The sequence below is a fragment of the Musca autumnalis genome, unplaced genomic scaffold (genome assembly GCF_047663935.1).
Source record: "Musca autumnalis isolate F117 unplaced genomic scaffold, ASM4766393v1 scaffold_2, whole genome shotgun sequence".
Taxonomy (NCBI): Eukaryota; Metazoa; Arthropoda; class Insecta; order Diptera; family Muscidae; genus Musca; species Musca autumnalis.
The window spans coordinates 248,051,168-248,068,357 of record NW_027411755.1 but is presented as its reverse complement, the minus strand read 5'-3'; the positions used below and the strand labels follow the sequence as shown (position 1 = coordinate 248,068,357).

At 41.2% G+C, this 17,190-nt stretch overlaps 1 protein-coding gene and 1 non-coding gene across 2 annotated transcripts; both read left to right on the top strand.

Annotated features, from left to right (window-relative positions):
- Nucleotides 1-2,917: 2,917 nt before the first annotated feature.
- TRNAV-AAC (transfer RNA valine (anticodon AAC)) lies at nucleotides 2,918-2,990 on the top strand. Its single transcript has one exon. It is a non-coding gene; the product is annotated as a tRNA-Val (tRNA).
- Nucleotides 2,991-8,452: 5,462 nt separating this feature from the next.
- Nucleotides 8,453-15,980, top strand: LOC141392559 (uncharacterized). The gene is made up of 2 exons (XM_073965494.1): nucleotides 8,453-8,526; nucleotides 14,948-15,980. The coding sequence occupies exon 2, from the start codon at nucleotides 14,973-14,975 to the stop codon at nucleotides 15,978-15,980; it is 1,008 nt and encodes a 335-aa protein (XP_073821595.1). The 5' UTR covers nucleotides 8,453-8,526; nucleotides 14,948-14,972.
- Nucleotides 15,981-17,190: the final 1,210 nt, after the last annotated feature.

The window sequence follows — 17,190 nt, the reverse complement described above, 5'->3', positions numbered from 1 at the left end:
GCAATCGAAATCCGTTATAATTTTTTCAAATTGTTCACTTCAAAAATTGACTTTTTGCCTCGAAAACCTGCTATTGGCCCCATCGTGCTTTGGTTGGGGACCATCTAACAGCAAAGTCTGACTAAGAAAGTAGAAAATCCCATCTCTAAAATTATGCAAAGTAGGTTGGCATAGGTGGTCAAATAATAGAGATATCGCAATAGTCGGTAACACATCCCATTTTCTGCAATCACACTACAGGTCGGAATTTTGATCGGATCAGGACGAAATTTTCTCACAGAGATAGAAGCATATTGATGTTGGTGATGTCGATAGTAATCAAATATAAAATTCAGTCATATCAAATTCAGTAAGTCATTTGGTATAAAAGCCAGGTAGGTGAAAACTTTCGTATATCCCTAAAGGAAAAGTTTTAGAGCGAAAATATTATGCACAGAGGTAGTGGTGTAGGGTATCACATAGTCGGCCCCGTACCGACTATAGCCTTTTCTCACTTGTTTTAATATATTTTGAATGTATTAGTCCCATTTGACAACAGAATCGGTTGTAACTTCGTATTTTGTGTTTCCAGAGGCTAAGAAACATTTCTACCATAAAAAGTTTATATAGGTCCACGTTTTGATATAGCCCCTATAGGACGATATCTCCCGATTTTCGGTATTTTGAAGGTTTTGGCCTCATTATCACACCGAGATGGCTGAAATTTTGTATTTAGTCTTCGTTGGGGGTAAATACCTATAAATCGGCAAATCTGGCATCACTGAGTGGGATGCGTTCAATTTGGGTTACAGGTTCCCCGAAAGAAATGTTGGTATTAAAATCGCCTGTAATAATTTTAATGTCATGGACAGGACCGCGGTCATATGTTTCTTCGAAGATCGTAAAATATCTTTGGTCTATCTATTCGTCCTTGTCTTCAGAGGGAGCATGAGCGCAAATAAAATTGATGTCGAAGAATTAAGCTTTTATCCGTATTGTAGCAAGTCCTTCATTCACTGAGGTGAATTCTTAAACCGTTTGTCGTCAAATTTAGAGAGGTTTGTTTTTCTTTTTTTCATAGTGTATTGCTCAAATTTTAAAGTTCGGGTGTTAAGGACAACTCCCCAGGTGACACCATGGATCAGTGAGCACTGGAGATGATGGATGTTAAAGCCGGTCAGGGACGTCAGATTACGTAAGATTTGTATTTTATGATCCAAATATGCTATATCTGTCCAATTTCGCCATTTGGATATAGCTCGCATATACATATATTTTCGCCCGATTTCATGTATCTGTTCTACAAAATACGTATTGTCTGTCCAATATTGATGAAATTTATATTGAAATTGATACCCTTGCACTATTTTGCTCCTCCGACGAATTAGGATTTCTTGACGGCGTCAGTAGGGAAAGAACCCTCATTATGCATTTGCATATTCAGAAAGGTGTAGGTTATTATATAGTCAGTTCTTACTGGTTATACTTTCTTATTCTTATTATTTATCCACTATATAAATGACATCCCTTTAACATTACCACCATTTTCTCAATTAACTTTCACAAGAATGACTCATTAAGACTTCTTGAATTTCTCTTTTTTTTCTGAATTAAAATATTTGAAATATTTCACAGTGACAAAGTTGTTCACTTTCATTCATTATTTCCATAAACTTGGGCAAGATTTGCATTCCATTTTCTTATGAAATGAAAAACTGGCAATGTCACTTTAGTTTGACCAATTTAACTTCATCTCCTCCATGTCGTTGAAAAAACTATACCACACTCTTTTGCAGAATTAAGTCAAGTCACTTGGGTGCAAACTGAAATGGTCTATTTTTTTGTGCAAAATACGACATTCATTGCAAATCTAGCGGAACTGATTTGTAATGTGAGTGAATTTGAATGTTTTTCTGTCATCGTCCCAAAAGGATGAAAGGATCAGTGTTATCACTTTCAAATGAATAAGCAATTCTGGGTTAGTGTGTCATTTAAATAAATTTAAAGATATTTTATTTAGAAATGTTATTAAATTGTGTTTATTTTTCGATACAATATTTAATCGCAAGGACAATACATGTTTTTTGCTTTTAATAATTTTTATTTTAATAGTATAGGTACCTACTATTTCAATATTGCCTTTAATATTGACAAAACCAATAAAAATATACATATGGTGAAGACGATATTAACTTTTCTTTGATTTATTTGCGTGTCTCAGACATGTGTTTCAGCCCCAAAAAAATATCATCCATCCATCAATGCGTGGGCTGGTTAATAAAAAAAAAAACAATTTATTGGCCATATTTATGGCGTCGTAAACTTATTTTTATAAGTGCTTGTTTAGCATCTATTTGTCATTTATTAAATAATTTTTTTGTTATCATAAGAAACTAATAAAAATAAACTTATAACCAATATTTAAATTGATATGTGACCGAAAATAAAGCGACAAATATCTTCCAATTCCCAACCCTAAAAATAAAATATACAAAAGCCCACATTAATGAAAACAGATATGCCATTTTGTTCAAGTGTTTTGAAAATGATTATTTCGTATTACATATTTCCTTTGTTTTGTTGTTGTCTTTGAACCTATAGTTTTTTTGTTTCTAATGAAAAGTGAAGGTGAGATTTACTTTCTGAGCAGATAAATAATTACCGAACACACAACTGACCTGACGACAATTGATAACACTATAACAGCAACAACAAACAGCAGACCTGTTGAAGCAATTCAAATCTTTTAAAATAAGTTTGTGTGTCTGCGGTTTATTTATAGAGCATACAATTCGGTACGGTAGTGCTACTGCTTCGACTGATCGCTGTGTTGTGTTGTTGGCAAGCCTATGTGGGGTGTGCCCTAAAAAAATAAATGTGTTTAAAATAGTTTGACTTTGTGCTTTCGTGTGATTACACTTTTCTAGAATGAGTATATGTTTCCGTGGTGTAGTGGTTATCACATCCGCCTAACACGCGGAAGGCCCCCGGTTCAATCCCGGGCGGAAACAGCGATGATTATTTTTTAAAGTCACATTTGAATTTAATCACGGTGCGCCTTAACTAATTTTAAATGGAAGGTTCTTACACCTGGGAAGTTTTTGCAGACTCTGAAACTACAATGCTCATAGATGAGAAATATCAAGAAACAAAAAAAAATCGCCGGAGGGATTCTCAAATAAATCGCGATTTAAGTTCACATTTTTAGGGGTTCTTTAGGTTTTCACGATTTTGCTTGGAAACCGCGAGTCCTATGTAAATGGCCCTAAAGAAAATGTTGTAGCCGTGAAAACTCTCCACAAGATTGACTCTCCACAAGATTTATGACATTTACGTAGGTTTTACAGTTTTTGAGATTTAGAAGTTCAAATTGAGACAATGCACTGACTGTATCGCCTCCTTATAAAACAATGTCATTACTGAAATTTCCCAAATTAAACTTATATATCTTGAAAATGGTATAACCTAGGTAAAAATAAATCATCCAATCTTGTAGAGAATTTTCGCAGCTACAAGATTTTCTTTAGTCCCATTTTGATATGAGTTGCGATTTCCAAGCAAAATCGTAAAAACCTAAAAAAACCTAAAATTGTAAATTTTGATTGCGATTTATTTAAAAATCCGTCCGGCGATTTTTCTGTTTTTTTTATTTTTCTTATCTATGAGCATTGCTGTTGCGGAAATCTTCCCATGTGTAAGCGGTTTTCATCAAAATTTAGTTAATTCGCACTGAGCATGATATTGTTTTATAAGGAGGCGATACAGTCAGTACATTGTCTCAATTTGAACTTCTATATCTCAAAAACGGTAAAATCTCCGAAAATATCATAAAGGCCAATCTTGTGCAGAATTTTGACAGCTACAACATTTTCTTTTGGCGGTTTCCAAGCAAAATCGTAAAAACCTAAGGAACCCCTTAAAATCTGAACTTAAATCGCGATTTATTTGAAAATCCCTCCGGCGATTATTTTTTGTTTCTTGATATTACTTATCTATGAGCATTGTAGTTTCAGAATCAGCAAAAACTTCCCAGGTGTAAGCAACTTCCATTTAAATTTGGTTAAGGCACACCTTGTAATTTTAATTGCTTATATTTTGAGGATATTGCAAGTCAATACTTCAGACATAATTTCCCAAAAGAACAAAAAATCTCTGAAGGTCTGCGTCGAAAGACACCTTCGGGTCCTCCCTCAGAAAAGTTGAACATTTCCCTTAACAAAAATTAAAGAGCTGTCCGAATATCGCTTTGAAATTTTTACCAAAGCCTGGTCCTCTTTACAATGATATAAACTCTTTTGTGTATATCTCTTGTAAAACCAGAAATGTCATACAAATAAAGACAAGTAAAAAAGTATCAGTCGGCTTTGCCGACAGAGATATACCCTCAGCCTGTGTATATTGAAACAATTTTTTCCCAAAAACGTATGTATTTAGGGGGTTTTAAAAATTTTGGGCGTTTGAACCGACAAAAATGTTGATTAGGATTAAAGAGCAAAAGTTTTGCGGAGGAGATACTAAAAGGAATGGATCGACATTGGCCATTATGGAAGTGGATCTCCAGCCACTACATATGGTGCCATAGGGGGTTTTTACACCCTTCGATCTGTTTGCTCAAGAAGTATGGACTTGCCCCTGAAAAAAACGTTTACCATCGTAATTGAGGCAGCGAATGCAAGCTGCTTCTACAAAAATCAATGTGATTCGATAGCAGATCTTAAAGTGAACTTATCCGAAATTTTGTGTGGGAGGTGCCGGATGGATTGGACAAATATTGTCCATATTTGAACCTTATCTATATCTAGTAGATATATTAGGATGTGTAAAGTATGGACCAATTCGGCCACTCCCTTTAAGAGTTATCGTATGAATAAATTTTCCGAATTTTCCGAACTAAGATCTCCAATTCTCTCTGTTTAGTGCTTCGCTTTCTGGAATACCGCACCTTGTCATCTCTTCATCCACTTGTTTGCGCCATCTATTCTTTGGCCTGCCAATTCTGCGTGCACCTCCATGTGGCTCGAATTTATACACCTTTTCAGCGGGTTCATCATCGCTCATTTTTATGATATGTCCTAGCCAACGCAATCGTTGCATCTCGATACGTTTAACTATATTGACGTCATTGTATAGCAGATACAGCTTGCTTTTCATACGACGTCGATATTCACCGTCAACGCAGATCGTTCCGAAGATCTTTCGAAGAATTTTTCTCTCAAACACGCCAAGCACTGCCTTATCTGCGCAAGTACCCAGGCTTCGGAACCATACATCAGAACGGGTAGTATCAGTGTCTTGTAAAGCGTTATTTTTGTTTGACGAGTTGTGGCTTTGTTTTTAAAGTGCTTACTTAAGACAAAGTAGCATTTGTTGGCCAATACAATTCTTATTTTGATTTCACAACTGATGTCGTTTGTTGTGTTTACGGCGGTGCCGAGGTATACGAAGTCTTATACTACCTCAAAATTATAGGAACCAACTTCAACAGTTGGTACGATCTCAATGGACGCATTGCGCGTCGACACCATCAGCTTGGTCTTCTTGCTGTTTACCGCAAGACACACATAAGCAGATTCACCTTCGACCTTCATAAAGGTATCGGTTACTTCTTTTACTGATCGTCCCATGATGCATAAGCGAGTAACATGTGACTATTGGAGTAGATTGTGCCACTTCTTTTGACGTTTGCCTCTCGTATAACCTTTTCTAGCAGGATGTTTAAAAGATCTCCTTGCCTGAAACCTCTTTTGGTTCAAAACTCTTCGGAGATGTTCTTTCCTATTTTAACTGAAAATCTTGTGTTAGTTAGAGTCATATTACAAAGCCGTATGAGCTTTGCGGCGATACCAAACTCAGACATGGCTTGGAATTCCTTTGAACGTAGCGGGCTGTTGATGACTTCTTTATAATCGACAAAAAAGTGGTAGGTGTCGATCTGCATCTCTTGGGACTTCTCCAGGATTTGCCGCAGGGTAAATATCTGGTCAATAGTGGACTTACCAGGTCAAAAGCCGCATTGGTATGGTCCATTTTTTTCGTTTTAGTCGTTCGCACAATATCCCTGACTTATACCCCTATAGTTGGAGCGTACCCGACGATTGGAACCTGAGCATCCTGTGTTCCGTCCATAAGATGGAGCTAACTAGCTGATGCATACACCTTATCAGCGTGTCGCCTCCGGTTTTAAACAGCTCGGCTGGTAGGCCATCAGCTCCTGCTACCATATTGTTCTTCAGCCGGTTTATTGCTGTCTTTACCTCATCTTGGCCGGGTAGTATACATTCAATACCATCTTCTGGGATTGGATCTGTGGTATCTTTGTCGACTTCGCTACTATTGGATACCAACAGTTTGGAAAAAGGCTCCTTCCATATCTTTAGAACACTATCTGTATCAGTTACCAGATTACCTTGCTGGTCTCTACAGGAGGATGCGCCTATACCAAAGCCATCTGTTTGATGTTTCACTCTTTGGTAGAATTTTCGGAATTCATTCTGTCTCCTCTACATCTCGATTTGTTCACCCTACCGCTTTTCCATCTCTCTCTTTTTCCTACGGAAAAGACGTTTCCCCTCACTCTTTTTCTCCCGCCACGCGTAGCTACTGATTGTAAAGTAGCCCTATATGCCGCACTTTTCTCTTCGGTAGCAGCACGACACTCCTGGTCATACCATGAATTCCTTAGTGGAGGTCTCTGGTATCCAAGTACTGAGTTTGCATGGAGTGGGTAATGTTTTGCCATTGTTCTGATATGTTATCGGGACGGGGAGTGCTTTGATTAAGCAGTTGGGCCAGTTGAGTGGAATATGCTGTGGCTATCTGTTGTGATTGTAGCTTACCGATGTCCAACTTCCGTGTTGTGTCTGTTCGCACTTTGTTTGCTACGTTTAATCTGGTACGTACCTTTGCTGCAACAAGGTAGTGTTTCGAGTCTATGTTTGCACCTCGGAACGATCGTACATTCAACATGCTTGATGTATGTCTTCCGTCTATCACAACGTGATCAATTTAATTTCTTGTTCTTTGATGTGGCGACAGCCAGGTGCTCTTATCAATATCGAGATGCTTAAATCTGGTACTGGTATATAATATAAAACATATGCTGTATACAATATAAAATATAAAATCTTGAAAATCGTTATAAACCACCTAAAATTGTTATCTCCTCATTTCTACATAAAATCAAATTTCTAGTAAATACCAAACAAATACATATGCGGCGAACCTGCAAATTTTTCGTCTTAGTTATTTTTTTTCCTGTCATCCATACTTGAAATTGAAATATGCAATATGATTTGTTGTGAGTGCGTGATTTGTTGGCGCATTCCAAACACCCCATCCATCAAAAAAAAAACACACATACACTCATATTGATGATGTTGATATACGCGCCAGCCTCCCGGACAAAATGTGGATATGATGAGAATGCCAGTTAAGGCGAACTTTGATGTTATTTTATGTGGTATGTGTGTAGAGATTTTAGCCATTTTTTCAGCTGTCAATCATGTCATGCCACCACCATCCAACAACATTCGTCGTTCCATCGTCATCATAACTTTTGCCAAAGCTTAGCTAAAAGATGACATGAAAGCGTGCTTCAGATGTCAATCAAGGGTATTGTGTTACCCTTTTTTGCCGTTAAATGTATTAATAAATCTATGCCATTCGGGTAATGAAATCAAGTTAATGTTTTGTTGATGGTGTTTGTTGTCTGTCTGGGCGTTTCTTTTTTGTGTTATCTGATTATGGAAATCGGAACTTGTAAACATCATAAATTCTCAATTACCTTCTTTTGTGTTGCGGATATAGCCTACTAACAAGATTCAAATTAAATTTATTATAATACATACCGGAAACTTGTCAATTCTAGACATTATCAAGGAAGGGAGATTAAGAGGATTTCTGAAAACTGAATATAATGGAGACACATGCATGTGAAACGTTCATACATATATGTATTTAAATTGGATATGATGTTTTGTAAGTATTTAAATCTAATAGATTCTTAAAAATTTCAATTAGTGTTAGCAAAGCACAAATGTGGCCCAAAAATGTCAAGTTACGTTAATTTGTACAAGGAAATCCTTTGTGGTATCCAAGTACGAATTATACTGGCTTTTGCATTATTTTGCATAGATTGTAACGGCAAAAATCGGGTCCCTCAATTTTGCCACCACCCTTGCTTATTTGAATTTTGTTTTGGTTATGTTTCCAATGAATAAAGGAATTTATTTTAATTTTTAAACGAAACCCATCAGTCTCTTTCAATATCCCGTTAGCCTCGCGTGAGTTTAACTCAGCCATTAGGTTGAGATAAACAACAACTCCCATAAAGGAAGTTGCTGAGAGAGAGAGAGGGAGAGAGAGCGCCAAATTAGATCAAAACAAGGTCCCGTTATTCCTATGGGAAACACGTGGTCTACGAGCATATAAAAGGCGGACGATTTTGAAATTGGGTCAGTCAGTGTGGGACCATCGGTAGATCAACATCAACCCGCGGCAACTTAGTCAAAGTGTTAACAAAGTTTCTAGTGTCCTGTAGGCATCCGGGTAAGTCATAACATTCGTATATTATCCTTGAGTGTATCCTTCGGGTTATCCTTGATCCGTGGGATATCCTTGAAGTATCCTTAAGACTACAAAGTATCCTTGGAATATCCTTCGATCCTTGGGATATCCTTCGATCCTAGAAATATCCTTTGGGTAATCCCTGATCCTTGGGGTATCCTGAAGACTCCGAAGTATCCTTAGAATATCCTTCGATCCTTGGGATATCCTTCGATCCTAAAAATATCCTTGGATTTTCTCCCGATCCTCAAATTCCCTAGTATCCTTGCTTGAGTACTTACTAAGGTCTCTCGCAGTAGTATTCCCTAGTATCCTTGCTTGAGTACTTACTAAGGTCTCTTGCAGTAGTATTCCCTAGTATCCTTGCTTGAGTACTTACTAAGGTCTCTCGCAGTAGTATTCCCTGGTATCCTTGCTTGAGTACTTACTAAGGTCTCTTGCGGTAGTATTCCCTAGTATCCTTGCTTGAGTACTTAATAAGGTCTCTTGCAGTAGAATTCCCTAGTATCCTTGCTTGAGTACTTACTAAGGTCTCTTGCAGTAGAATTCCCTAGTATCCTTGCTTGAGTACTTACTAAGGTCTCTCGCAGTAGTATTCCCTGGTATCCTTGCTTGAGTACTTACTAAGGTCTCTTGCAGTAGAATTCTCTAGTATCCTTGCTTGAGTACTAAATAAGGTCTCTTGCAGTAGAATTCCCTAGTATCCTTGCTTGAGTACTTACTAAGGTCTCTTGCAGTAGAATTCCCTAGTATCCTTGCTTGAGTACTTACTAAGGTCTCTCGCAGTAGTATTCCCTGGTATCCTTGCTTGAGTACTTACTAAGGTCTCTCGCAGTAGAATTCCCTAGTATCCTTGCTTGAGTACTTAATAAGGTCTCTTGCAGTAGAATTCCTTAGTATCCTTGCTTGAGTACTTAATAAGGTCTCTTGCAGTAGAATTCCCTAGTATCCTTGCTTGAGTACTTACTAAGGTCTCTTGTAGTAGTATTCCGTAGTATCCTTGCTTGAGTACTTACTAAGGTCTCTTGCCGTAGTATCCTTGCTTGAGTACTTACTAAGGTCTCTTGCAGTAGTATCCTTGCTTGAGTACTTACTAAGGTCTCTTGCAGTAGTATTCCCTAGTATCCTTGCTTGAGTACTTACTAAGGTCTCTCGCAGTAGTATTTCCTAGTATCCTTGCTTGAGTACTTACTAAGGTCTCTTGCAGTAGTATCCCCTGGTATCCTTGCTTGAGTACTTACTAAGGTCTCTTGCAGTAGTATTCCCTAGTATCCTTGCCTGAGTACTTACTAAGGTCTCTCGCAGTAGTATTCCCTAGTATCCTTGCTTGAGTACTTAATAAGGTCTCTTGCAGTAGAATTCCCTAGTATCCATGCTTGAGTACTTACTAAGGTCTCTTGCAGTAGAATTCCCTAGTATCCTTGCTTGAGTACTTACTAAGGTCTCTTGCAGTAGTATTCCGTAGTATCCTTGCTTGAGTACTTACCAAGGTCTCTTGCAGTAGTATTCCCTAGCATCCTTGCTTGAGTACTTACTAAGGTCTCTTGCAGTAGTCGTAGCTAATAGTAGTATCTTCGCAGTATCAATCCTTTCGCCAGGTCTCTCCCACGTAGTTAAGAGTACTTATCCAGGTCTCTCCCACGTTGTTAAGAGTACTTATCCAGGTCTCTCCCACGTAGTTAAGAGTACTTATCCAGGTCTCCCCCACGTAGTCAAGAGTACTTATCCAGGTCTCTCCCACGTAGCTAAGAGTACTTATCCAGGTCTCACAAGCCCACGGTCCCGTATCCTGTCACCCAGCCCTAGTACTTATCCTAATCTCGGAGGAGCACTCCCAAACTGAGCGAAGATACCACGGTTGTTACGGACGAACATCATACTCATATAGATACTAGTCGTTTACCCAAAAGTATTATCATCATAATCTCTAGCATATGAACCTCTTATTTTAGTCAATAAAAGAACTTGAAGTATTCAAACAAAATCACACCTGCCTCTCTCTTTCTGTCTCTATACAATATAAATTTCTGTACGAACCTTGGCCCCGCGAGCTTACTCGAGCACAAGGGGAAAACCTGTCGTTACAGTGGCGCCCGAGCAGGGACAGAGAGAGTTAGAGTGAGTGATTAAGCGCGAGTGACCAAAGTGTAACAGATTTAGAGAGTGTATAAAGTACAAGTAACAAATATGTCAGTAGAACTTCGTGTGTCATGGGCGTACGGCCTTCGCAAAGAGGATCTCAACAAATACCTCGAGGAATTTAAATGCGATGTAGAAGGCACAGTGGAGGAGCAGCGAAAGAGATTTGCCGTGTTTTTAGCACAGTATCATGAACCAGAAATTAAAAAGCGACTACTTGAAATACAGGCATTCCATGAGAAGGATTCGAAACCCGCAACACCAAGGAAACAGGGTGGAGAGGAATTACGAATAGAAGTACCTGTGCCCATAAACAGTAAGATGCCCGATATTCGTACCACCGCCGAACAAGTCCGTAAGTGGGGTGTGAGCTTTACCGGAGAGAACAAACCGCTTGAATTCATCGAAAGATTAGAAGAACGAGCAGAAATGTATAAAATTCAAAACGATGAACTCATAACACTGATGCCCGAAGTCCTCCATGGAAGAGCATTGATGTGGTATAGAAATAATCGGAAAACCTGGGGATCCTGGGAAGCATTCCGACAAGATTTCTTAAAATTTTTCCTTCCACCAAGGTTTAGTGAAAACCTGGAGGACGAAATACGTCAGCGAAGACAGAGGCCCCGCGAACTTTTTAAGGATTACATGCTTTCGATGCAGGACCTCATGCGCCATAGTAACTATACCGAAAAACAGAAGGTTGAAAGGATTTTCAAAAATGCTCTACCAGAGTACCTATGGTACATCCGTCGAAGAGATTTCACTGATTTGGCAGACCTGCTAGAGATGGCAGAGGATCTTGAGAGTCTACCCGCCTTACCAAATACGAGTAGAGACCGCCACCACAGAATTAAGTCCAACGAGACAGACAGGACACCAGAACCAGACATAAATCCTGCCACCGCTTGTCGAAGATGCGGTCAAGAAGGGCATTTCGCTGCAGGATGCCGAAACCCTCAAAGGCTTTTCTGTTGGGAATGTGGTCGGAAAGACGTAAGGACCATTCAGTGCTGTCGAAGGCGGACGGGAAACGAGCAAAGGGCCCACACGAAGGTAGGGGGTGTGAGTTCCATGTCAACAAACCCTACTCAAGGGGAACATCACTCTACTACAGCGACTCACGCATAATCGCCTCCATAATGATCAACGGTTGTCCTTGCTCCGCCACGATTGATACAGGAGCAACAAAAAGTTTCATTAGCCAGTCCTTTGCGAAGTCAATCAACCCCCAAGCGGTGCGAGAAATCTCAAGTATAAAAATAGGATTGGCGGATGGTTCCCAGCGATCAATCGAACAAAGTGTGGTCACAGAGGTAGTATTTGGCGAATGTCGACACGTGATGGAGTTGTTGGTGATGCCTGACGCCAATGAAGATATTATCCTTGGTATTGATTTCCTCCGACAGAGCAACACCAGAATCTTTTGTGCCGGTCTAAGTTGTGAGCTACCAATAGTCGATAATGCACCGCCGAAAATTAACAATGTAGTACCACATCTTCACTTGACAGTGACCGCCCCACAGACACCGCATGACGGCCAAACCGATTTCCTCCACTCCGAAACACAAGAACAACAGGACGGCGTTCCCGCCTCCCCGGTAAGTGTACCCACCAGCGAAGAACAAGAGAGAATAAATAATTTTCTAAATGAAGAACTACAACGATTTAAGGACTTGCATGGCCATTCTACGGTAGCAACACACAAAATTGTTATGAACGACGACCGACCATTTAAATTACGGTACGCCGCAAGGAATCCGGCCATGCAAGCTATAATTTATGAGAAGGTGAATGAGCTTTTAGCGAGAGGATTCATTGAACCATCGCGAAGTGCATATAATTCACCGATTACTTTAGCACGAAAGAAAAACGGCACCTGGCGATTGTGTATGGACTTCCGGCACCTCAACAGCAAATCCGATCCCGATGCGTATCCTTTGCCGCGAATCTCGTCCATTCTCGACCGGCTCCGTGAAGCCAATTTCGTCAGTAGTCTAGATTTGAAAGATGGGTATTGGCAGATACCATTGGACGAAGCGAGTCGTAAGTATACTGCGTTCACAGTCCCCGGTCGAGGCCTATACCAGTGGTGTGTTATGCCGTTCGGCCTACATTCGGCCCCCGCAACATTCCAAAGAGCACTTGACACCGTCATCGGAGCAGACATGGAGCCGCATGCATTTGCCTATTTAGACGATATAATTGTAATCGGTCGCACATTAGAGGAACACCTGGCAAATCTAAAAGAGGTATTTCGCAGACTTCGAAGTGTTAATCTACGAATAAACCCTGATAAGTGTGAATTCTTCAAAAAAGAGACTAAGTATCTCGGTCATGTCGTTAGCGCTCAAGGAATTCACACGGATCCTGAGAAGGTGGCGGCCATTCGTGAACTACCAACACCTACTTGCTTGAAAGAACTTCGTAGGTTCTTAGGGGTAGTCTCATGGTATAGACGGTTCATCCCAGACTTCGCAACGGTGGCTTATCCTCTCACTTCCATGCTGAAAAAGGGCAAACATTGGCGCTGGACGGAAGACCAACAAACTGTTTTTGAAATACTAAAGTTGCGGTTGACAGAAGCCCCGGTGCTCGCCTGCCCTGATTTTTCGTGTCCATTCACCCTGCAGACGGACGCTAGCGACTACGGGCTTGGTGCCGTGTTAACGCAAATCCTGGACGGTCATGAGAGAGTCATCGCCTATGCTAGTAGGGTTCTCCTTGGAGCCGAGAGGAACTACTCTGTGACCGAAAAGGAATGCTTAGCCATAGTTTGGGGAATAAGGAAAATGCGTCCGTATTTAGAGGGTTATCATTTTAATGTGATTACCGACCACCTATCCCTAAAATGGTTGAATTCTATAGAAAACCCTACAGGTAGATTGGCACGTTGGGCGTTAGAACTACAACAATACAATTTCTCTATTCAATACCGCAAAGGAAGGAGCAACGTAGTCGCTGACACACTATCTCGCCAACCACTGGAATACTTACACCGGGCCACGATAGAGGAAAACGAATGTCCTTGGATTTTAAAGAAGGTAACAGATATGAAGACTAATCCAGAAAAATTTTCAGATTACGCAGTGGTAAACCAACAACTATTTCGTCACATTGCGGGTAACACATATGACGAGGACTGCGCACCATGGAAATTATGTGTCCCAAAATCCCAGAGAGAAAGAGTATTACACGAAAATCATAGCCAGACTGCCGCCGGACACATGGGCATCCGTAAAACCATAAACAGAATTCGTAGCAGATACTATTGGCCGGGCATGGTACGTGACATCACCAAGTTCGTTAGATGTTGTGAATCCTGCCAACGATATAAACCGTGTCAGGTCGCACCAGCAGGAGAAATGTTGGTGTCCATTCCCGAGGAACCTTGGGCAACGGTGTGTACTGATTTTGTCGGACCACTACCTCGAACGAAGCATGGAAATACCATGTTGTTGGTATTCATTGACCGTTTCTCGAAATGGGTGGAATTGATACCACAAAGGAGAGCCACTGCGGAAGGAGTGGTAAGAGCATTTCGTGAAAGGATTCTGGCAAGGTATGGTATTCCCAAGTTATTAATCTCAGATAACGGTAGTCAGTTTACTAGCAGAATCGTCAAAAGATATTTGGAAGAGATTGGAGTGCACCATCAACTCACCGCACCATACACACCACAAGAAAATCCTACAGAGAGGGCCAACAGAACAATAAAAACAATGATCGCTCAAGTTAGTCAAAACAAACATAACCAGTGGGACGATTTCTTACCCGAGATATCTTTAGCCATTAACTCCGCCACATCAGAGTCAACAGGATACAGTCCCGCATATTTAACGCAGTGTCGCGAACCAAGATTACCTAGAACATTGTATGACGAAGCCGTCCCGGGAACCGGTAACACAACGAAAACACCTGAGGAACGAGAATCGGATTTGAGTGAAGTTTTCAAAATAGTACGCAATCAACTGAGTCAAGCTGCAGAAGAGCAACGACGGCACTACAATCTCCGTCGGCGTCCATGGAAGCCAGTCAAAGGGGCACAGGTATTGGTCAGACAGCATCCACAATCGAAAGCCGTAGAACAGTTTGCGGCAAAACTGGCACCAAAATATGATGGCCCTTTCGAAGTAGTTGAGTTTATCTCACCAGTTATTGTTAGGTTACAAGGACAGGACAAACGTTCGACCCGTGTCGCTCATCTTAGCGAGCTCAAACCATACCTCATCAATTAACTCCCTTTCTCCCCTATCATTCACAGATATCCCTCAACACTACCAGACAAAATGGCCCCAGCCAAAACCAAAGAGGCCGTGAAACATGGGAAGACGTTGCCAACTACTAAGCCGTGCCGAGTCCGGGTGAAGAAAATAACTACTCGTGGCAGTGTAAAGACAATTGGCCCGCAAGAATCTGCCACCCCGCCAACACGAGCTGAAATTGACGAGACATTACAGAGTCTCCGACAACGGGGTATTATTGCCCAACCAGTGCCAGTGGCGACAATTGAGTTGTCATCGGAGGATGAGAAGGAGACACCACCCAGGCCTCGTAAGAAGTCCCGACCACTACCAGCAACACCATCACCGGTCAAGTCGACAGGCTCCGACAGAGATACCCGCGCCAATAAGGATATTCAGGATGATTGGAGTTGGTTACTCGCCAGCCCTGGTATCACAAAACCAGATGGCCTGCCTATCACCCCGGGTAGGACCACAGATATGCCATCTCCAGGCGTTATTTCAGTGCGAAGCACCATCGTCGGCAGTCCTGGAAGCGACATGCCCTACTTGATGGACATTTTGAAAGAGAATCCAGTACCGGCTACAACGGGCCAAGCATCCCAAGCTACTGAACCACAACCCCAATGTCCACCGGACCCAACACCATCAGCACCAGAACCGTGTACTTCAGAAGCCCACACATCGGTTTCCACGCGACAAGTACCACAACCCATGATACTAATCCAAGCACCACAATCGGTGCCACAATTTCCAATGCCACTTCCACGGCCCATGCAAGAGAGAGCCCAGATCCGTAGCGTGGTGGTGATACCGAAGAAAGTGGACACCCAAATTACTTTCACGTGCGAACACGAGTTATCCCCGGAAATTGTCGCAGGGCTCCAGCCCCATTTGCGGGCCGCAATGGCCTTACATCGCCCTGGGATGCAATACAAGAGAGTTGTGAGTGTCGAAGAGAGGAAATTTAGAATCCTCATTGGCCGCAAGGGACGAATAATCGTGATGCCACGAGGTCAGAGCAATTCCACCCCAGGGGAGGAGGAAGTGTAACGGCAAAAATCGGGTCCCTCAATTTTGCCACCACCCTTGCTTATTTGAATTTTGTTTTGGTTATGTTTCCAATGAATAAAGGAATTTATTTTAATTTTTAAACGAAACCCATCAGTCTCTTTCAATATCCCGTTAGCCTCGCGTGAGTTTAACTCAGCCATTAGGTTGAGATAAACAACAACTCCCATAAAGGAAGTTGCTGAGAGAGAGAGAGGGAGAGAGAGCGCCAAATTAGATCAAAACAAGGTCCCGTTATTCCTATGGGAAACACGTGGTCTACGAGCATATAAAAGGCGGACGATTTTGAAATTGGGTCAGTCAGTGTGGGACCATCGGTAGATCAACATCAACCCGCGGCAACTTAGTCAAAGTGTTAACAAAGTTTCTAGTGTCCTGTAGGCATCCGGGTAAGTCATAACATTCGTATATTATCCTTGAGTGTATCCTTCGGGTTATCCTTGATCCGTGGGATATCCTTGAAGTATCCTTAAGACTACAAAGTATCCTTGGAATATCCTTCGATCCTTGGGATATCCTTCGATCCTAGAAATATCCTTTGGGTAATCCCTGATCCTTGGGGTATCCTGAAGACTCCGAAGTATCCTTAGAATATCCTTCGATCCTTGGGATATCCTTCGATCCTAAAAATATCCTTGGATTTTCTCCCGATCCTCAAATTCCCTAGTATCCTTGCTTGAGTACTTACTAAGGTCTCTCGCAGTAGTATTCCCTAGTATCCTTGCTTGAGTACTTACTAAGGTCTCTTGCAGTAGTATTCCCTAGTATCCTTGCTTGAGTACTTACTAAGGTCTCTCGCAGTAGTATTCCCTGGTATCCTTGCTTGAGTACTTACTAAGGTCTCTTGCGGTAGTATTCCCTAGTATCCTTGCTTGAGTACTTAATAAGGTCTCTTGCAGTAGAATTCCCTAGTATCCTTGCTTGAGTACTTACTAAGGTCTCTTGCAGTAGAATTCCCTAGTATCCTTGCTTGAGTACTTACTAAGGTCTCTCGCAGTAGTATTCCCTGGTATCCTTGCTTGAGTACTTACTAAGGTCTCTTGCAGTAGAATTCTCTAGTATCCTTGCTTGAGTACTAAATAAGGTCTCTTGCAGTAGAATTCCCTAGTATCCTTGCTTGAGTACTTACTAAGGTCTCTTGCAGTAGAATTCCCTAGTATCCTTGCTTGAGTACTTACTAAGGTCTCTCGCA